The 23264-nt window shown below is 46.0% G+C and overlaps 1 protein-coding gene across 1 annotated transcript in view; it reads left to right on the forward strand.

The window, feature by feature from the left end:
- Positions 1 to 23264, forward strand: part of LOC141147293 (protein mono-ADP-ribosyltransferase PARP14-like) — a 98565-nt gene that overhangs the window by 51583 nt on the left and 23718 nt on the right. The window contains exons 7-11 of the mRNA XM_073634502.1: positions 4693 to 4929; positions 9501 to 9722; positions 10560 to 10626; positions 16392 to 16541; positions 19494 to 19556. Of these exons, the coding sequence (XP_073490603.1) occupies positions 4693 to 4929; positions 9501 to 9722; positions 10560 to 10626; positions 16392 to 16541; positions 19494 to 19556 (739 nt within the window). The remainder of the gene's footprint in view (positions 1 to 4692; positions 4930 to 9500; positions 9723 to 10559; positions 10627 to 16391; positions 16542 to 19493; positions 19557 to 23264) is intronic.

Consider the following 23264-nt stretch of genomic DNA (forward strand, 5'->3'; position numbering starts at 1 on the left):
GATTCTCCCACCTGAGCTGTGGATCTCTGCAGCTCCTCCAGAGTTACCATGGACCTCTTGGCTCTTCTCTGATGAATGCTCTCCTTGCCCGGCCGGTCAGTTTAGGTGGACGGCCATGTCTTGGTAGGTTTGCAGTTGTGCCATACTCTTTCCATTTTCCGATGATGGATTGAACAGAGCTCCGTGAGATGATCAAAGCTTGGGAGATTTTTTTATAACCTAACCCTGCTTTATACTTCTCCACAACTTTATCCCTGACCTGTCTGGTGTGTTCCTTGGCCTTCATGATGCTGTTTGTTCACTAAGGTTCTCTAACAAACCTCTGAGGGCTTCACAGAACAGACGTATTTATACTGAGATTAAATGACATACAGGTGGACTCTATTTACTAATTAGGTGACTTCTGAAGGCAATTGGTTCCTCTAGAATTTAGTTAGAGGTATCAGAGTAAAGGGGGCTGAATACAAATGTATGCCGCACTTTTCACATGCTTAGTTGAGCTGCGAACGGGGGGGGGGGGGGGGGGGGTTAGTCTAGATAGGTGAGCTGTTGATGGGGGGGGGGGTGCACAGCTGCAAGCAAAGAGGTATACAGAGGTGAGCAATAGATGGTTACTTTGGGGTGGGGATATGTAAGTACTGTCCCTTATACCATGTGATTTGGCATACCGGTGCTGTTCCTTCAGAGCCCTGTGCCATGCCAGGGGCTCCCCCCCTCATCGCGACTCGGCCAATCAGACAACTGTAGTCCGCAAACCCAGAAGAAGACCAAGTGAAGATGGAATCCCAGTCAGCAGTGATAAGGCGCCGCTGGAGGGATCTGTTCTAAAGGTAAGTCTGACACAGTCTGCTAGTATTCAGTGCATACTAGCACATTATGGCTTAAACCAGCAGGGAGGACCCTTTTTTTTTTTTTTTTTTAATAACTTTACTAGCGCTTTAAGAAGGTTCTAATCATTGGCAGCAAATTTTAAACACCTAAACGTTACGGTGTAGAAGTGGTAAATGTAGAGGTATACATTCCTTTTTCCATGTGACAAATTTGCATTTTCAATCATTTAGATTATAAAATTGAATGCACCATGACAATTGTATGGGACATATATTCAAGTATATCACCATTATCTGCATTTAAATGCAGACCTAAAGTTTGCCTGTTCAAATTATTATCATTATACATGATTTTTAGAGTGTTAACAGTTTGGACGGTGCTTAAAATAAACGGAGACAGAACAGTTACAGTAGAGAAAAAGGTAATAACTGTGAGGGATGAGCTCATGGAGAAGGTAGATGTACAGTATTCAGGTGGAGGTGGGATAGGATTCTCTGAAGAGATGAGTTTTTGGGATCACCTACTGTATGGTAATTTTATAAAGTAGATGAGTCTAGCAGCAGCAGCATTCATGAAACATTGAAGGGGGGATAGCCTGTGTAAAGGTAAGACAATGAGAAGAAGAAGAGTCGCAATAGTTGATGCAGGAGACAACCAGGGACTCAAATAGTAATTTTGTCCTTAGTGAAGAAAGGGTGAATTTTAGAAATGTTACGGAGGTTAAGGCAGCAACATTGAGTCAGTGATTCAATGTGAAGCCCTAAGGTGAGGTTAGAGTCTAGGGTTTCACCTAGCACCTTGGCATGCATGGAGGGACTGATAGATGTGCTATAGATCTTTATGGTAAAGTTGGGAAAACCGGATTGGGAAGGGGGAGAAAGGGGAACATTACAAATTCAGTTTTTGACCGATTCCGTTTGTGGAAGTCATGTGACTTCTACACTGACATGTCAGTCAGTAAACAGTTGATGCGTGGGGAGATTGAAGTGGTGGTCTCAGGAGTAGAGAGATAGATCTCTGTGTCATCGTCATAGTGGTGGTATCGGAAGCCATGGGAGGTTATCAGCTGGCCCAGGGAAGAGATGTAGAGGGAGGATAGAAGCGGTTTAAGCATTGAGTCTTGGGGAACCCAACAGAGAGAGGAGGTGGAAAGGAAAAGGTAGAGTTGTAGGTGACACTGAACATGCACTGAGATAGGTAGCAGAAGAACCAGGCCAAGGGAGGGGGGTGGTCAACTGTATCAAAGGCAGCAGAAAGGTATAAGAGTATGGAGAACTGGCCATTGGTTTTAGCAGTTAGACCCCTTTCACACTGGGGCGCTTTGCAGGTGCTACAGCACTAAAAATAGCGCCTCCAAATTGTCCTAAAACAGCCGCTGCTGTGTCTCCAGTGTGAAAACCCCGAGGGCTTTCACACTGGAGCAGTGCGCTGGCAGGATGTTAAAAAAACTCCTGCAAGCAGCATCTTTAGAGCGTTGAAGGAGCGGTGTATACACTGCTCCTAAACCGCTCCTGCCCATTGAAATCAATGGGGCAGCGCGGCTATACCGCCGGCAAAGCGCCGCTGCGGCACCGCTTTGCGGGCGGTTTTAACCCTTTTTCGGCCACTAGCGGGGGTTAAAACCCACTAGCGGCCGAATAGTGCCGCTAACACGACGGTAAAGCTGCGCTAAAAATAGCGCAGTTTCACCGGCAGCGCCCGCACCGCCCCAGTGTGAAAGGGGCCTTAATAAGTCTTTCATGAGTTTTAGTAGGGCAGTTTCAGTGGAACATTATGGGCAGGAGCCACACTGTGGGGGGTTGCGAGGGATAATTACAATGAAGTAGAAGTTTAGACAATAGTAGACAAAGAACTCATAAAGTTTTAGACCCCTTTCACACTGCGCCGCCTAGGGCGTCAGCGCTAAAGCGGCGCTATGTTTGGCGCCGCTTTACCGTCATTTTAGCGGCGCTATTCGGCCGCTAGCAGGGCAGTTTTAACCCCCCGCTAGCGGCCGAAAAGGGGTTAAATCCGCCCGCAAAATGCCGCCGGATCAGCGTTTTGCCGGCGGTATCGCAAGCACTGCTCCATTGACTTCAATGGGGAGCAGAGGTGGAGGAACAGTGAGTTCACCGCTCCAAAGAAGCTGCTAGCAGGACTTTTTTTAGGCGTCCTGCTTGCGCAACGCTCCAGTGTGAAAGCCCTCGGGCTTTCACACTGTAGTGAATAGAGCCGCTTTTTTCAGGCGCTATTCAGATGCTATTTTTAGTGCTGTAGTGCCTGAAAAACGCTCCAGTGTGAAAGGGGTCTTAAGGTAAATGGGAGCAGAGAGATGGGTCTTAAGTTGTCCAGTGAGGGTTTAGTATGGGGGTGAACAGTGCGTGTATGAGAGGGGTGCCAGTAGAGAGGGAGGGATTGAAGATGTGAGTTAGGGAAGTTAGAATAGAGGGGGATGGTGTTTGTAGTAGTTGTGAGGGAATTGGGTTCAGGGGCAAGTGGTTAGGTGGACCACAGAAAGAAGTTTAGCAACTTCCTCTCTGGGAACAATGCCAAAAGAAGAAAATACTGAGTATGGGGGTAGACCTGGTATATTGGTTAGGGAAGACAGCTGGACAGTGGAGGTGTCATCAAAAACTGTATTGATCTTGCTTTTGAAATGATTGGCAATCGCTTGGGCAGTGAGCTTGTAAGTGAGTGGAGGCAGTGGGGGACAAAGCGTAGAGTTAAAGTAGAAAAGAGCTAACGAGGACTGGATGAGAGGGTGTTAATAAGAGTGATCAAGTAGGTTTGTTTAGCAGCAAGAATGTAGAAGTTGTATTTTAGGAGGGCAGATTTGTACAGGGATTTAGCTTTACGCCACTGTCCCGCAAGCGAACGGCTTTATCTTTTGAGACTTCTGGTGTCATCTGTTTGCCAGGGTTGCAGCAGCAAGGCCCGGTTCTGCATATAGAGTTCTGCATGTGGAGCAAGTGTTTCCGGGTATGATGAAAGTGAGTTGCTGTATATAGAGGTGGCTAGGTAATGGCAGGACAGGAGTGAGATTTTGTCCTAAAGGCAGTTAGTAGCAGACTGGAGAAGGGAAGGGTTAAAGTGGTCTAGGTTTCTATGGGTAACTGTTTGCTGGTCTGAGGGATAGGGGGTTGAAGTCAAGGACTAGTGTGCAACTGATAAGGTTGTGATCAGAGAGAGTAAAAAAGATGTTGTAGAGGTTGCAAGGAGTGCAGAGGTGGGAGAATACAAGGTCGAGGGAGTTGTTGACAGAATGAGTAGTAGTGCGTGTCCATTGCTTTGGGTTAAAAAAAGAGGTTAGGTTGAATAGTTGAGAGGTATTTGGGGTGTTAACATTGCCTAGAATGTTAAAGTCACTAAGTTTGATGCTGGGTATTTCAGAGGAGAGAAATGGGGGTAGCCAAGCAGAGAAAGCAAAGGGGAAGCGTGACACTGGTCTAGGAGGCTGACAAACCACTGCAGTCTTCAAAGAACCAGATAAAAAAAAGACCAATACAGCGAGCTTCAAAAGAGGAGAGGGATAGAGAGGGAGGTGTAGGAAAAAGTTAAAATGGGCTTTGTGGGGAAAGCATGAGTCCATTTCCATCTCTTTTTCATCCACTGGATCTAGGTGAGTAAATCTAGTGAAGGCCACCGTGGGAGAGGACAGCTGGAGAGACAGAGTCAGATTCCTGAAGCAAGGTTTGAGTAACAGCAAGTAGGGTGAAGGAGTTAGACATATAAAGGTTGTTGAAATATGTTGAAAAAGTCAACAATTTCAGTGGGGTGTGCTCACTATTCAAATGACTGTCTCTGGTGGTGTTTTAGTCAGTAACTTCTTTAACCGCTGACTATTATTGAATTTGTCAGTAATGCTCTGTCTTCTTTCTGTAGACCGACGTGGTTGTAAACAGTGTCGGGAAGGACCTAAATCTTCATTCTGGAGCTGTGTCCAAGGCTCTGCTCAGGAAGGCCGGAACCAACCTCCAGAATCATCTGAATACAGAGAGACAGGGGAAGCAGGTGGAAGACGGCTCCATATTTGTTACTGATGGCTGTGCGCTGCACTGTGACATTGTTATCCACGTTGTGGTTCCAGAGTGGGATGGTGGAAATGGTTCTTCTGAGAAGGTATGGACATATAAGAGGGATTATTCCTCTCAGCTACTAGAACATATAGCAATCGTTTCATAGAATGAGACTAGTTTGGCACTAGTTTGGCACTGTCCACCTTAGGATTTATTTGCAATGAAAGGGAGTACAAGAGGACACAGGGCCACACAATGAGACTGGAAGAGAGGTGGTTTAACCTTAAAGAGTAACTCCACTTTTTTTAAGAAAAAAATGTTCCTCTCCGGGTGATCTATGTACATGACAAAGATTTTAACAAACTTTGTTGCAGATTCCTACCTTTTGCTATTCTGAAGAAATCACTGTGTGTTTCTCTGTGCCCATGTGCACAGTGAGTCTAATGGGAGTGGCTTCATAATTATCAATCAGCTGCTGCACCTGCAGGGCTCTAATGAGGAAAGTGGCAGGGTCTGCATCCCTTTAGATGTGCTTTTCTATTGGAAGTATCTCGCCAAAAATATCATTTTTGTTGCAGGGAATGTACAAAATCTGACTTGTATCTTAGGTAGACCTCTGGGAAAAACAGTGAGCCAATCACACAAGCAGGAAATGATGTTTCTGGTGGGAGATCTGTTCACATTCTGTGTTACAGAGCACCTCCAGTTAGCCATATTGCATTGCATTTTGCAGAAAATTACAGCTGCAGATTTAAAGGGAAATGTAATTTTTAATAACATTCAATATGACTTGTGTCGCAATTGTATATGCTAGATTTTTTTTCCCCCCATAAAAGGTGAGTTACCTTTTAACCACTTGAAGACCAGGCCTTTTTCTGACATTTGACCAGTTACAAGTGCATGTATATACTATGTTTATACATTTTTAAATTTATTACAATTTTTTTTTAATTAAAAAAGTTATTTTCAACACTAATTTTGTGATACTTTTTATCTCTATGTGAACAATAATAAAATTTACATGTATTTTTATTCAGTTTTTTGTTCTCATTTGGCCTTATTTAAAGTCCCCACTACTCTTTACTTTACAAATTATTCCTATCTGTCTGACACTTGTTGCTTACAAGAAAAAATAAAAGTACTTAGAACCCCCCAAATATTATATACCAGTAATTTTTTTTAAGCAGAATCCCTGCTAAAAAAAATATGCCGGTTGTTGCACTATTTTATGTCACATGGTATTTGCGCAGCTGTCTTGCAAACTATTTTTTTTTTTTTTATGGACAAAATACACTTTAATGAATAAAAAGAAAAGAAACAATAAAGTTATCAAAATGTTTTTGTATAATGTGAAAGATGATGTTACACCGAGTAAATAGATATCTAACATGTCACGCTTTAAAATTGACCACATTCGTGGAATGGTGACAAACTACGCTAATTTTTTAATTTTTTTTTTATTGGTTACCTGTTTAGAGTTACAGAGGAGGTCTACTGCTAGAATTATTTTACTTTGTATTTAATTCTTTTTCACTGTCCTTTTAATTTTATTTTTTTATTACTTTTATTGCTCTCACAGTGAATGTAAACATCCCTTGTGACAGTAAGATCGGCGTTTTTGAATACTTTCAAATTTTTTAATCTGGCGCCTTTAAGACCTCAATAATCCGGGAAAGTGATGTTGTGACGTTGCTTCCGCTTACTACTTTGGAGACCTCTTCAAAGCCGATTCCAACTCTGATCTGGTCTGGGGCCAGCTGGTGAACAAGCCGGCTGGTTGCTCGGGTCTACCGTTTGGACGGGAGATCCTGGGCAGACTGGCGGTAGGCGGCAGAAGGGACGTCCCCTCCCGCTGCTTGTAATAACAGCCAACAGGTGCTTAGCCGCATCGGTTGTTATTACAAGAAAGCCAACTGTCGGCTTTAAAAAACGGTACCAGGGTGATGCCTGCAGCTGCATATCATCCTGGTATAACCACTTGAAGCCAAATGACGTACAGGTACGTGATTTTGCAGTAAGTGGCTAAGTTGTATAGGGGGTTTTTCACTGTCAGGGCAGTAAGGATGTGGAACTCTCGTCCACAATTGGTGGTGTCAGTAGTCAAGAGTAATGATAGTTTTAAAAGACTCTTGGACGTGAATCTTGGTGAACACAACATACAGGGATATAGGATATTATCATCAACATTGATGCACACACACCAACAAAGGTTGGACTGGATGGACTGGGGGCTGTATGAGCATTATGTGTCAGCAAACTCCCCTCCTCCCCCCCCCCAAAAAAAAAACAAAAAACACTAAGCACTAATCTGCTTACTCCCTAAATCATACCTCCTAGCACAAATCCTCATCCCCAAAAATTTCCACTCTTAGTACACATCCCCCCACTTCAAAACCTCTTACCCCCTAAATTTCTCCTCTTAGTACACATCCTCCCCCCCCCCCCACTTCAAATCTCCCCTTTCATCCATCTGTCTACCATCCTTCCCTTTGTCCACCGTCCTTCCCTCTGTCCACCATCCTTCCCTCTGCCCATCATCCTTTCCTCTGTCCACCACCCATCTGTCCACCATCCTTCCATCTGTCCACCATCCATCAGTCCATCATCCTTCCATCTGTCCACCATCCGTCCATCTGTCCACCATCCGTCCATCTGTCCACCATTCTTCCCTCTGTCCACCATCCATCAGTCCATCATCCTTCCATCTGTCCACCATCCGTCCATCTGTCCACCATCCGTCCATTTGTCCACCATTCTTCCCTCTGTCCACCATCCATCTGTCTACCATCCTTCCCTCTGTCCACCATTCATCTGTCTACCATCCTTCCCTCTGTCCACCATCCATCTGTCTACCATCCTTCCCTCTGCCCACCATCCTTCCCTCTGCCCACCATCCTTTCCTCTGTCCACCACCCATCTGTCCACCATCGTTCCATCTGTCCACCATCCATCAGTCCATCATCCTTCCATCTGTCCACCATCCATCTGTCTACCATTCTTCCCTCTGTCCACCATCCTTCTGTCTACCATCCTTCCCTCTGTCCACCATTCATCTGTCTGCCATCCTTCCCTCTGTCCACCATCCATCTGTCTACCATTCTTCCCTCTGTCCACCATCCTTCTGTCTACCATCCTTCCCTCTGTCCACCATGCATCTGTCTGCCATCCTTCCCTCTGTCCACCATCCATCTGTCTACCATCCTTCCCTCTGTCCACCATCCTTCCATCTGTCCACCATGCTTCCATCTGCCCACCATCCTTCCATCTGTCCACCATCCTTCCCTCAGTCCACCATCTATCTATCTGCCATCCTTCCATTTGTCCACCATCCTTCCCTCTGTCCACCATCCACCATCCTTTCCTCTGTCCACCATCCATCTGTCCACCATCCATCTGTCCACCATCCTTCCATCTGTCCACCATCCTTCCATCTGTCCACCATCCACCATCCTTTCCTCTGTCCACCATCCTTCCATCTGTCCACCATCCTTCCATCTGTCCACCATCCGTATACCATCCTTCCATCTGTCCACCATCCATCTGTCTACCATCCTTCCCCTGTCCACCATTCATCTGTCTGCCATCCTTCCTTCTGTCCACCATTCATCTGTCTACCATCCTTCCCTCTGTCCACCATCCATCTGTCTGCCATCCTTCCCTCTGTCCACCATCCATCTGTCTACCATCCTTCCCTCTGTCCACCATCCAACTATCCAACATACTTCCATCTGTCCACTATCCATCCATCTGCCCACCATCCACCCATCTGTCCACCATCCTTCCCTGAGTCAACCATCCTTCCCTGAGTCAACCATCCTTCCCTCTGTCCACCATCCTTCCCTCTGTCCACCATCCTTCCCTCTGTCCACCATCCATCTGTCCACCATAACTCCCTCTGTCCACCATCCATCTGTCTACCATCAAACTGTCCACCATCCTTCCATCTGTCCACCATCCATCTGTCCACCATCCTTACCTCTGTCCATCATCCATTCATCTGTCCACCAACCTTCCATCTGCCCACCATCCTTCAATCTGCCCACCATCCTTCCATCTGCCCACCATCCTTCCATCTGCCCACCATCCTTCCATCTGTCCACCATGCTTCCATCTGTCCACCATGCTTCCATCTGCCCACCATGCTTCCATCTGCCCACCATCCTTCCATCTGTCCACCATCCTTCCCTCTGTCCACCATCTATCTGTCTGCCATCCTTCCATCCGTCCACCATCCTTCAATCTGTCCACCATCCATCTGTCTACCATACTTCCCTCTGTCCACCAACTTTCCACCTGTCCACCATCCTTCCATCTGTCCACCATCCTTCCAACTGCTCAACTTCTATCCATCTGTCTACCATCCATTTGCCCACCATCTTTCCATCTGTCCACCATCATTCCCTCTGTCCACCATCTGTCTGCCATCCTTCCATCCGTCCACCATCCTTCAATCTGTCCACCATCCATCTGTCTACCATCCTTCCCTCTGTCCACCAACCTTCCATCTGTCCACCATCCTTCCATCTGTCCACCATCCTTCCATCTGCTCAACATCTATCCATCTGCCAACCATCCATTTGCCCACCATCCTTCCATCTGTTCACCATCCATAACCATACAACTCTCCTGCACCATCACCCACCTGAACTAACAGCCATTTGTATCTGTTGCCAGATTCTGAGAAAAATTCTGAGTGATTGTCTAAGCACTGTAGAAAACAAACATTACAGATCCATCACAATCCCAGCAATCGGAACTGGAGTTCTAGAATTCCCCAGGAATACTGTGGCTGCAATAATGTATGAGGAGATTTTGGAGTTCAGCGACAGAAATCGGCTCCAATATCTGAAACAAGTGAATTTTATGCTGCACCCGAGTGACACAGAAACTATACAGGTAATGAAGAATTTCGATGTGATTGTGGCTCAATATATTTATTAAAATTTGTGAAACAAACCAAAAATAATAAATCAAGCAATACGGACATATGTTTACAGAGCAGAAAGGGCAATTACTTGAAAGATATAGTCCAAGGGAACGAGGGCCCGATTTGTTGGAGTCACAACATGTTCAATGGCAAGCAGCCTCATAATGGAGAAATCAAGATACCGCGGGTCAATAAGAAAACATTATCAGAATAGCAAACTATAAAAAGAATGACTAGAGCAACTTCACTGTGGGCTATACATAAAGTCATAGTAAGCACATGTCAAGTCTAGTAAATTCTCCTTGTAAAAAACGAAGAAAAGACCTTGAGCCACAAGACCAAAGAACAAAAAAAAAAAAATGAAGAAGGAAAAGAGAAAAGGAAGTGAAATGGAAGTAGAGAAGAAGTGAGAAAAGGAAGTGGGATACACAAAAGAGAGGGAGGCAGGGCCGAAACGAAGTGTGTGCTTGTGTGTATGCACCGCATTGACAGGGGCGCAGCTGTCCCCATGCTCCATGGGACCCGTGCAGCCTCCCTGTCACAAGTGGACAGGTGTAGCATTTAGAAGCAACCAGTTTGGCAGTTCCTCCTGCAGCTGCTGAAAGCCAGCTTCTCCTTATCTACCTCCAAACCTAGCCTGCAGGAGGGCCTGCAGAAACGAGTCTTTTTCCCCTGGGTGGAAGAATGTCTAGTTTCGCCACTGATCCCCAGCACCACAGAACCCCCTTCAATGTTGTACGATTTTATGGTTCTCTACATAATGAGCAATATAAGAGGAAACTATCATCCTGTATTGTTGATTTAAGGCTTTCTCCTCTGAGCTGAAGAAAAAGATCAGCGCCAGAAGACAGAAGAAAGAAGAAAGACCCCAATGTAAGTTATATCTGTGCTACGTGCAGGAACATTATAGACTCCATATACTGCAGACATCGGGGTTGATTTACTAAAGGCAAACAGACTGCACACTTTACAAGTGCAATTACACACAAGTACAATTTCCCCAGAGCTTAGTAAATGTGGTAAAGCTCTGCTGATTTCCACCATCCACTCACGTGCAAGCAAAAATGCTTTATTAAATTTTCCTTGCACCTGATTGGGTATTCTTTACAAAGTGAAGCTTTGCCACGTCTAAATTTACTAATGTAGAGCCCCCCTCATAGGAGCCGCTGGTATTATTGGGTCCTCTGCTCTATTCCTTGGCCCTAGGCAGAACCAGGGGCGGACTGACAGTAGGGGGCCCCATGAGAGGCTGCACATGTGTCATAGAGAGCAGGGGACTGCTGGTGACGGTGAGAGGAACGGAAGAGAAGGAGGCGGCGGCAGCACCCAGAGATGCCAATAAGGGGGTACATCTGGGCCTCCTGTAGGGCAGCGAGTAGCTTCAAGTTTTGTAATGCAATAATAACTGCTTTTTTTTTTTCAGCCTGAATCTTTAGCGTTGGCCCCTTGCATTGCCGCTCACTACAGCCACTTGTAAACACAGAAGCTTGCCTTCTGATCCAGGCAGCGCAATCAAAACCCTCCCTGCTCTCCCTGCATATTCAACAGAAGAGGGGGCGGAATGAGGAGGGAAGGGGCGGGGCACACAGCTCTAGCCTCGAGCCCGCAGCATCACAAAAAGCCCTCGCCGGCAGCCTGACCTCCTGTAAGTTACAGTCCATTCTTTTCTGTGGGGCAGAGGGGGCAGGGAGGAGAGGTCTGTACTGGCAAAGGAGGAGAGAGGCGCTCTACAATGGGCAGGGAGGAAAGAAGAGTTCTGTACTGGGGGGAGGGGCAGAAATTTGGTGAAAGAGCTCTGTACTGGGAGGGGGGGTGGCCTGTGAGATATATAGTACAATCCTCAACCATACACTCTGTACATAACACAATCCTCAAGCCTGCGTCTGTACATAGCACAATCCTCAACCATGCACTCTGTACATAGCACAATCCTCAAACCTGCACTCTGTACATAGCACAATCCTCAAACCTGCGCTCTGTACATAGCACAATCCTCAACCATGCACTCTATACATAGCACAATCCTCAACCATGCACTCTGTACATAGCACAATACTCAACCATGCACTCTGTACATAGCACAATCCTCAACCATGTACTCTGTACATAGCACAATCCTCAACCATGTACTCTGTACATAGCACAATCCTCAACCATGCACTCTGTAAATAACACAATCCTCAACCATGCACTCTGTACATAGCACAATCCTCAATCATGCACTCTGTACATAGCACAATCCTCAACTATGCACTCTGTACATACCACAATCCTCAACCCTGCACTCTGTACATACCACAATCCTCAACCATGCACTCTGTACATAGCACAATCCTCAACCATGCACTCTGTGCATAACACAATCCTCAACCATGCACTCTGTGCATAACACAATCCTCAACCATGTACTCTGTACATAGCACAATCCTCAACCCTGCACTTTGTACATAACAGAATCCTTAAACCTGCACTCTGTACATAGCACAATCCTCAAACCTGCACTCTGTACATAGCACAATCCTCAAACCTGCGCTCTGTACATAGCACAATCCTCAAACCTGTGCTCTGTACATAGCACAATCCTCAACCATGCACTCTCTACATACCTCAATTCTCAACCATGTACTCTGTACATAACACAATCCTCAAACCTGCGCTCTGTACATAGCACAATCCTCAAACCTGCGCTCTGTACATAACACAATCCTCAACCATGAACTCTGTACATAGCACAATCCTCAACCATGCACTCTGTACATAGCACAATCCTCAACCATACACTCTGTACATAGCACAATCCTCAACCATGCACTCTGTACATAGCACAATCCTCAAACATGTACTCTGTACATAGCACAATCCTCAACCCTGCACTCTGTACATAGCTTAATCCTCAACCCTGCTGTCCTCTGTACAATCTTGAACCTTGCACTCTGAATGTAAGGCACCCCTGAACGCTGCACTTTGCACATAGAACACTTTGTACGTAGGGCACTCCTGAACCTTGAACTCTGAATGTAACGCACTCTGTACGCAGCACAATCCTGAACCCTGCACTATGTATGTAGCACAACCCTGCACTCTGTACATAGCACAATCCTGAACCCTGCGCTCTATGTAGCGCACTCTTGAACCCTGCACTCTGTATGTAGCACAGTCCTGAATCCTGCACTCTGTACATAGCACAATCCTGAACCCTGCACTCTGTATGTAGCACAATCCTGAACCCTGCACTCTGTATATAGCACAATCCTGAACTCTGAACTCTGTACATAGCACAATCCCGAACCCTGCACTCTGTATGTAGTGCACTCCTGAACCCTGCACTCTGTATGTAGCACAATCCTGAACACTGCACTTTATACATAGCACAATCCTGAACCCTGCAATCTGTACATAGCACAATCCTGAACCCTGCACTCTATGTAGTGCACTCCTGAACCCTGCACTTTGTACATAGCACAATCCTGAACCTTGCAATCTGTACATAGCACAATCCCGAACCATGCACTCTATGTAGCTCACTCTTGAACCCTGCAATCTGCACGTAGCGTACTCCTGAATCCTGCACTCTGTACATAGCACAATCCTGAACCCTGCACTCTGTATGTAGCACAATCCTGAACCCTGCACTCTGTATATAGCACAATCCTGAACCCTGCACTCCGTATATAGCACAATCCTGAACCCTGCACTCTGTGTATAACACAATCCTGAACCCTGCACTCTGTATATAGCACAATCCTGAACCCTGCACTCTGTATATAGCACAATCCTGAACCCTGCACTCTGAACATAGCACAATCCTGAACCCTGCACTCTGTATATAGCGCACTCCTGAACCCTGCACTCTGTACGTAGCGCACTTTTGAACCCTGCACTCTGTATGTAGCACACTCCTGAACCCTGCACTGTGAATGTAACATACTTCTGGGCTCTGCACGTAGCGTACTCCTGAACCCTGCACTCTGTACGTAGCACAATCCTGAACACTGCACTCTGTACGTAGCGCAATCCTGAACCCTGCACTCTGTACCTAGCACAGTTCTGAACCCTGTGCTCTGTATGCAGTATGCATACACCTGAACCCTGCACTCTGTATACTGCACACTCTGTACAAAGCACACTCCTGAACTCTGCATTCTGTGCTTAGTGCACTCCTCAACCCTGTACACAGCACACTCCTCAATTCTGCACTCTGTACATAGCACACCTCTGAATTCCGAACCTTGTATGTAGCACACTCTTCAACTCTGTACTCTGTTTGTAGTGCACTGCTCAAATCCTGCACTTCATGTATGATGCATTTTTCAGCTCTGCATTCTGTACATAACGCTCCCCCTAAACTCTGCATTTGCTCACTCACTGTGCATAATAAACTGCTGAACCCTATCTAGCGCACTTCTGAACCCTGCATTCTGTATGTAGCACACTGGGGGGTGTTAATTATATTGATGGCGAGTGGTGCAATGGGGCTGTGATAGAGTTTCTGAACCAATTTTCTGAGTAAAAATGCCCTGTAGCCATAGGCCTCATTTACACTTGTATTTGCAACTTCTCCCCCTTCTACTGCATGCACTTGAAGACAAAGCTTCATTTTGTTTTGAGGCAGGGTCAGGGGTGGGGTCGAAGGCAGGCCAGGGGTGGGGTCAAGGGGGGCCCTGTCAGGTAGGCTGTACGGGGCCCCATGATTTTTAACAGTGGCCCTGGCAGCCCCCGATCTGATGCTGGATGTAGCTCACCTGTGCAGTAGTGGCGAAGTGGGTTGGGGTCCCGGGCTGTGCTCTTTCCTCGATACATGCAGCTGGTGATGGAGCCAGCAGGAAGGTGAGAGGAGTCCCTGACTGTGTGACATGACTGGACAATGACTCTTTCACCAGGCTGGTTGCCAGGGCACCGTTCTGGGTGCTAGAAGACCTGGCATGTGTGCTGGCGTACAGTTTTGTGCACGAAAGCACTTGGGGGCGTGCCAGCGAGAGGGAGCGCGTGCGCACGGGTGCATGCGCACTGCACACAATCAGGACACTCCCTCAATGAAAATTGGCGCCCAGGGGCCTTTATAAGGAAGCCAGTCCTTTGCTGAAGTTGATGATTGATCTTCAGCTTGTTAGCTGTGTTCCTGTGATTTCTTGCTCCTGTGATCCTTAGTTATCAACTCGGCTTGTTCTTGACCTGTCTCCTGCCTGCCTCTAGTCCTTGCCCCCAACTCGTCTTACGATTACCCTCTGCCTGCTTTTCATGTTTGACCTCAGCTTCTCACCTGACTTCATCTGCTCTGTTACCCACTGGGCTCCCAATCCTGGCTTGTATCGACTATCCTTCTGTCTCAGCGATTTTACAGACCTGTCACATCTCACAGGTGCCACCTGCCTGCAGTCTCTACTCAGCACATAAGCAGTATCCCTGAGTCCTTCTGCTAGCAACTCCACAGGCGACCAGTGCTACTTTGTGCCTGACTCCTCCTGTCTAACTTCCAGGGGAGTCCGGGAACTTAGCCGCAAGGGAAGTCCTCTCTCCATTGGCCTTTGGCACCTGGTACGTGATACACTCACCTGTCCCACGATCCAGCAGTGTGCTCTCTCCAGCCGGTTTCCCCCTGTGTCCTCCCTCGCTGGCATTTTTACTATTAGCACCCGGCTGTAACAGCTTGCGGCTTCACAGTCAGGGGGTGCCCACTGTGCGTGTGCGAGCAGCGCTGTGGTCTGTGACTGGTCCTGCAGTGTTCTTGGAACTCTGAAGACTTTGGGAGGGGGGAAGGAGAACTTACGCTTCCAATCACCTAGGCGATTGGAGAGGAAGTGGGAGAGGATACCTGTCAAATTCGGGTACCCGCCACCCCCCTCCTCTCCAAAAGCTTAAATTTCACTAACAGCAGCTGGGGAGGGGGCCTTAAAGCTGAACTTACCCTTTTGGGTGGAGCTCCACTTTAATAAGTGATTGAACAGTACTGACTGGCATATTCAACAATTTGGATATCTTTTTATAGCCTTTTCCATCTTTATAAAGTTCCATTACCTTGTTACGCAGGTCTTTTGTCAGTTCTTTATTGCTCCCCATGGCTTAGTATCTAGCCTGCTCAATGCATCCACGTGAGAGTTAAAAAACTCATTGACTATTTATTAAGATTAAGAAAGGAGCCAAACAACTATGTGATAATAAATGGTATTATCACAATCCTTAAATAAAACACAGTTGTTTGTCATGGTCAGTCATAGTTTCAATATCAGTGGCAAAATGTCACCATTTCTGCCAGGGGAGGCAAACTTTTAAACACAACTGTACATAAAGAAAAACTTGCAAATTTCACAGTCTATTTGCCTTTAGTAAATCCACCCCACTGTGTCTCACTGAAATGTTGGAATATGCAAAGCCACCAATGGGGCCATTTGTCCCTCACTGACTACTTTTTCAGATTGCTTCATTCATCTAATTTTACCAGACTAGATTGATTCCGAACAAATCTCTGATAACTGTTTTGGGGGTCACACAGGCTAAATGTGTGTTCAAAGCCAGGAAAATATAACGTGTAATCTTTAAAAATATAGCAGCATGAATACAGAATTCATAGTGAATAGGAATGATCGGGAATACAATGACGGCACTTTGGTGACCTCTTGCCATTGTGATCTGTTTTGTAGCTTTCTTCGGGATTGTGAAAAGCCCGGCACAGAATGTTTATGAAATGAAGATTGGATCTCTCACCTACCAGGTGAAAACTGGAGATATAACGAAGGAAAAGTGTGACGTCATTGTCAACTCAACCAATAACACGTTCAACCTTAAATCAGGTATTCCCAAGAGTGTTACTGGGCCTCAAAAAAAGTGAAAATGTTTCTGCAAACTGTGAGATGACCAGAACAACCTCACCAAAGGACCCCATAAATCAGAGCCTACAATACAACCCATTGAGCCATTGGGCATTTTCTACCTTATGGAAGGTCATGTTGGAGGTGTGATATCTCAGTGGTGAGTGCTATTAGGAAGGGAGAGAGAAGTCCAGGAGAAAAGTATGTTCTACATTATGGAGGGTCATGTTGTAGATTTTATATCCTGGTCACAAGTATAATCAGCAATGTGGGTAGAAGAAGGTCAGGAGCAGAGTACGTTCTACATTATGGAGGGTCATGTTGGAGGTGTGATATTCGGGGGGGGGTGGGGGGGGGCGCAAGTAATCAGAAAGGTAGAGAGAAGGTCAGGAGATTTGATATTCGGGTAGTGAGGGTAATCAGACATCAGTTACAGTGTCTTGAAAAAGTATTCATATCCCTTTAGAAATTTCCCACATTTTCTCATGTTACAGCCAAAAACATAAATGTATTTTATTGGAATTTTATGTGATAGACCAACACAAAGTGGCTCATAATTGTGAAGTCGAAGGAAAATGATAAACGTTTTTTGCTAATTTTTCACAAATAAATATAAGAAAAGTGTGGGGGGCATTTGTATTCAGCCCCCTTTACTCTGATACCCCTAACTAAAATCTAGTGGAACCAATTGCCTTCAGAAGTCACCTAATTAGTAAATAGAGTCCACCTGTGTGTCATTTAATCTCAGTATAAATACAGCTGTTCTGTGAAGCCCTCAGAGGTTTGTTGGAGAATCTTAGTGAACAAACAGCATCATGAAGGCCAAGGAACACACCAGACAGGTCAGGGATAAAGTTGTGGAGAAGTATAAAGCAGGGTTAGGTTATAAAAAAAATCTCCCAAGCTTTGAACATCTCACGGAGCTCTGTTCAATCTATCATCGGAAAATGGAAAGAGTATGGCACAACTGCAAACCTACCAAGACATGGCCGTCCACCTAAACTGACCGGCCGGGCAAGGAGAGCATTCATCAGAGAAGAGCCAAGAGGTCCATGGTAACTCTGGAGGAGCTGCAGAGATCCACAGCTCAGGTGGGAGAATCTGTCCACAGGACAACTATTAGTCGTGTTCTCCACAAATCTGCCCTTTATGGAAGAGTGACAAGAAGAAAGACATTGGTGAAAGAAAGTCATAAGAAGTCCTGTTTGTAGTTTGTGAGAAGCCATGTGGAGGACACAGCAAACATGTGGAAGAAGGTGCTCTGGTCAGATGAGACCAAAATTCAACTTTTTGGCCTAAAAGTAAAACTCTATGTGTGGCTGAAAACTAACACTGCACATCACCCTGAACACACCATCCCCACCGTGAAACATGGTGGTGGCAGCATCATGTGGTGGGGATGGTTTTCTTCAGCAGGGACAGGGAAGCTGGTCAGAGTTGATGGGAAGATGGATGGAGACAAATACAGGACAATCTCAGAAGAAAACCTGTTAGAGTCTGCAAAAGACTTGAGACTGGGGCGGAGGTTCACCTTCCAGCAGGACAACGACCCGAAACATCCAGCCAGAGCTACAATGGAATGGTTTAGATCAAAGCATATTCATGTGTAATGCCCCGTACACACGGACGGATGTTGGCTCAAACTTGTCTTGCATACACACGGTCACATAAAGTTGTCGGAAAATCTGATCGTTCTGAACGCGGTGACGTAAAACACGTACATCGGGACTATAAACAGGGCAGTAGCCAATAGCTTTCGTCTCTTAATTTATTCTGAGCATGCGTGGCACTTTGTTTGTCGGATTTGTCTACAATGTCGGAATTTAAAGGATCGGTTTTTGTTGTCGGAAAATTTGATAGCATGCTCTCAAACTTTGTGTGTGAATTTCCGACAACAAGGTCCTATCACACATTTTCCGTCGGAAAATCCGACCGTGTGTACGGGGCATTAGAATGGCCCAGTCACAGTCCAGACCCAAATCACATCGAGAATCTGTGGCAAGACTTGAAAATTGCTGTTCACAGACGCTCTCCATCCAATCTGACAGAACTTGAGATATTTTACAAAGAAGAATGGGCAGAAATGTCCTCTCTAGATGTGCAAAGCTGGTAGAGACATCCCCAAAAAGACTTGTAGAGAAAGGGGGTTCTACAAAGTATTGACTCCGGGGGGTGCCATACAAATGCCCCTCCCCCACACTTTTCACTTATTTATTTGTATCATTTATCATTTTCCTTCCACTTCATAATTATGTGACACTTTGGGGGTTATTTACGAAAAGGCAAATCTACTTTGCACTGCAAGCGCACTTGGAAGTGCAGTCGCTCTAAATCTAAGGGGTAGATCTGAAATGAGGGGAAGCTCTTCTGATTTTAACATCCAATCATGTGCAAGCTAAAATGCTTTTTTATATTTTCCTTGCATGCCCCCCTCGGATCTACAGCGACTTTATTTCCAAGTGCACTTGTAGTGCAAAGTGGATTTTCCTTTAGTAAATAACCCACTTTGTGTTGGTCTATCACATAAAATCCCAATAAAACACATTTACGTTTTTGGTTGTAACCTGACACAATGTGGGAAATCTCAAGGGGTATGAATACTTTTTTCAAGGCACTGTGCTTTATTCATAGAGCAAACTTGATGGATAATGTTTGAAGGAAATAAATTGAGCATAAAAAGCTCACAGACCTTCACTAATAAATGTAGATTAAAAAGAAAACAATTTTAGTACATTTCTAAAAGCATATGTACTGTGATCCTATATATAAAGTCTTGTTGACTTTATAGAGATAAAATATTTCTCACACACCATTTCATGGCTTTGTTTCCTTTGTTTCCTTTGACCTTGTGGAGGAAAGTTTCTGGTTCTACTCACCAGACAAATGCTGAATCCCGTTTTGGTAATGTGAATCTGACATGTTGTGTTGTTACAGGAGTTTCCAAAGCCATCCTGGAAGGAGCCGGTCCTAATATAGAACGTGAATGTGCCAGGCTCGGTAAGAAACTTTATATATTTATTACATGTGGACAAAGAACCAGAAGGAGATCATGTGACCTCTAATATATGAAACAAAACGTGAAAGTTTTGGTAAATTATTCATACTAGGGATGCACCGATTCCATTTCTTTGTAACAAGTACGAGTACCGTTCCTTTTTTTTTTTTTCAGTACTCGCCGATACTAATTACCGATACCTACTGGCAACTGTTTTGTTTACAGCTGTCAACAATGGTACAAAGCATTGAAAAGTTATTTACAAATGAAATAAATTTAGATATTTTTTTAAAGCGGGGTTCCCTTTTGAAAAAAAAAAAAATTAAAAGTCAGCAGCTACAAATACCGCAGCTGCTGACTTTTAATCGGACACTTACCTGTCCCTGGGTCCAGCGATGCAGGGGATCGAAGGGCCGCTCGCCCCCCCTCCGCTCGGCAGCGACGGAATTTTAACTGTGGGCGCCTGGCTGTGGCTTCACAGCCAGGCATGCACGAGCTGCGCCGCACGCTGTCACTGGCTCCGCAATCATCCCTGACCGGTCACGTGTCCCAGATGATTGACAAGAGGGAGGGTGGAGAGGCGATCTCCCTTCCTGCGCCGAGAGGAAGTGACGTCACCAGCCCAGGCACTGAAGGAGGCAGACTACGAGGGACCCCCTAGCAACAGGCATTTAGAGGTGAGTAAAAAAAAAAAAAATTCCAAATTTTTTTTTTATTTTTTTTTTTTTTTTAAGCACATTACTCATTTTTATTTTTTTGGGGTGGAACTCCACTTTAACTTTGCGCTTTTTTCAATGTGAAACGTGTAAATATATGAGCCAACAAAAACAAAAAAAGTTTGAATTATTAATAGTTTCGTTTATAAAATAGAAGTGAACAAAAAATTTTTTAAATCAACGGGAAAATAATAATTACATGGAAAAGGTGAATAAGCAGTTAATTAGGGCTGATTAGAGTTAAAGGTTAATAGGAACATTTAATTAAAAAAAAAAAAAACTTTTTTTACTTGACAGGCCGCTTAAAGTGATTGTAAAGGATCATTTTTTTTAAATAACAAACATGTCATACTTACCTCCACTGTGCAGTTTGTTTTGCACAGAGTGGCCCCGATTCCCCTCTTCTGGGGTCCCCCCGGCGGCTCTCACGGCTCCTCCCCGCAATAGCTAACCGCCTCTGGGAAGCGCTCACCCGAGGGGGTTACCTTGCGGGCACCCTCCCGTGTCACACAGTCTGCGTCCATAGCCGCCAAGTGTATGACTCGGCCCCACCCCCCCCAGCGGCCGCGTCATTGTTATTATTATTATACAGGATTTATATAGCGCCGACAGTTTAAGCATCGCTTTACAACATTAGGGAGGACAGTACAAGTACAATACAATTCAATACAGGAGGAATCAGAGGGCCCTGCTCGTTAGAGCTTACAATCTAGGAGGGAGGGTCAAGTTATACAAAAGGGTAATAGCTGTGGGGGATCAGCTAATGGAGAAAATAGTGCAGTTATTAGATGGAGGAAGGATAGGCTTCTCTGAAGAGGAAAGTTTTCAGGGATCGCCTAAAAGTGGATAAATTTGGAGACAGTCTGACAGATTGGGGTAGGGAATTCCAGAGGATGGGCGAGGCTTGGAAGAAGTCCTGGAGGCGGATATGGGAGGAGGTGAGGAGGGAGCTAGAGAGCAGGAGGTCTTGGGAGGAACGAAGAGGGCGATTAGGTTGGTATTTTGAGACTAGGCTAGCTGGGGGCAGAGTTGTGGATGGCTTTGTAACTTATTGTTAGTATTTTGAATTTAATTTGTTGGGCAGCCAATGGAGGGATTGGCAGAGAGGGGTAGCAGACAGTGTATGGAGACCAATGGATGGATTGGCAGAGAGGGGTAGCAGACACTGAATGGAGACCAATGGAGGGATTGGCAGAGAGGGGTAGCAGACACTGAATGGAGACCAATGGACGGATTGGCAGAGAGGGGTAGCAGACACTGAATGGAGACCACTGGACGGATTGGCAGAGAGGGGTAGCAGACACTGAATGGAGACCACTGGACGGATTGGCAGAGAGCGGTAGCAGACACTAAGTGGAGACCAATGGAGGGATTGGCAGAGAAGGGTAGCAGACACTGAATGGAGACCAATGGAGGGATTGGCAGAGAGGGGTAGCAGACACTAAGTGGAGACCAATGGAGGGATTGGCAGAGAGGGGTAGCAGACACTAAGTGGAGACCAATGGAGGGATTGGCAGAGAGGGGTAGCAGACACTAAGTGGAGACCAATGGAGGGATTGGCAGAGAGGGGTAGCAGACACTAAGTGGAGACCAATGGAGGGATTGGCAGAGAGGGATAGAGGACACTGAATGGAGACCAATGGAGGGATTGGCAGAGAGGGGTAGCAGACACTGAATGGAGACCAGTGGAGGGATTGGCAGAGAGGGGTAGCAGACACTGAGTGGAGACCAATGGAGGGATTGGCAGAGAGGGGTAGCAGACACTGAGCGGTTTGTAAGGTGGATGAGTCTGGCAGCAGCATTCATGATGGACTGAAGGGGGGAGGAGTCTATTTAAAGGTAAGCCAATGAGGAGGGAGTTGCAGTAGTTGAGGCGAGAGATAACCAGGGAGTGAATCAGGAGCTTTGTGGTTTCATTGGTTAGAAAGGGACGTAGTTTAGAGATGTTGCAGAGGTTGAGGCGGCAAGCTTTGGAAAGTGATTGGATGTGGGGCCGAAAGGAGAGTTCAGAATCCAGGCTAACACCTAGTACCCTGACATGTGGGGACGGGTGGATGGTTGTGCTATTGCTCTTGACAGACAAGTCAGGGGAAGAGGCACGTGGGGGAGGAAATATTATGAGCTCGGTTTTGGCCAAGTTGAGTTTGAGGAAGTGGTGTGACATCCATACAGATATGTCGGTTAGTAAGTTAGTGATGCGTGATGAGACTGATGGAGTGAGTTGAGGGGTGGAGAGATAGATTTGGGAGGAGGAGGAGACTGATGGAGTGAGTTGAGGGGTGGAGAGATAGATTTGGGAGGAGGAGGAGACTGATGGAGCGAGTTGAGGGGTGGAGAGATAGATTTGGGAGGAGAAGGAGACTGATGGAGCGAGTTGAGGGGTGGAGAGATAGATTTGGGAGGAGAAGGAGACTGATGGAGCGAGTTGAGGGGTGGAGAGAGAGATTTGGGAGGAGGAGGAGACTGATGGAGCGAGTTGAGGGGTGGAGAGATAGATTTGGGAGGTGGAGGAGACTGATGGAGCGAGTTGAGGGGTGGAGAGATAGATTTGGGAGGAGGAGGAGACTGATGGGGTGAGTTGAGGGGTGGAGAGATAGATTTGGGAGGAGGAGGAGGAGACTGATGGAGTGAGTTGAGGGGTGGAGAGATAGATTTGGGAGGAGGAGGAGACTGATGGAGTGAGTTGAGGGGTGGAGAGATAGATTTGGGAGGAGGAGGAGACTGATGGGGTGAGTTGAGGGGTGGAGAGATAGATTTGGGAGGAGGAGGAGGAGACTGATGGAGTGAGTTGAGGGGTGGAGAGATAGATTTGGGAGGAGGAGGAGGAGACTGATGGAGTGAGTTGAGGGGTGGAGAGATAGATTTGGGAGGAGGAGGACACTGATGGAGCGAGTTGAGGGGTGGAGAGATAGATTAGGGAGGAGAAGGAGACTGATGGAGCGAGTTGAGGGGTGGAGAGATAGATTTGGGAGGAGGAGGAGACTGATGGAGCGA

The sequence above is a fragment of the Aquarana catesbeiana genome, linkage group LG06, assembly GCF_042186555.1.
Source record: "Aquarana catesbeiana isolate 2022-GZ linkage group LG06, ASM4218655v1, whole genome shotgun sequence".
Taxonomy (NCBI): Eukaryota; Metazoa; Chordata; class Amphibia; order Anura; family Ranidae; genus Aquarana; species Aquarana catesbeiana.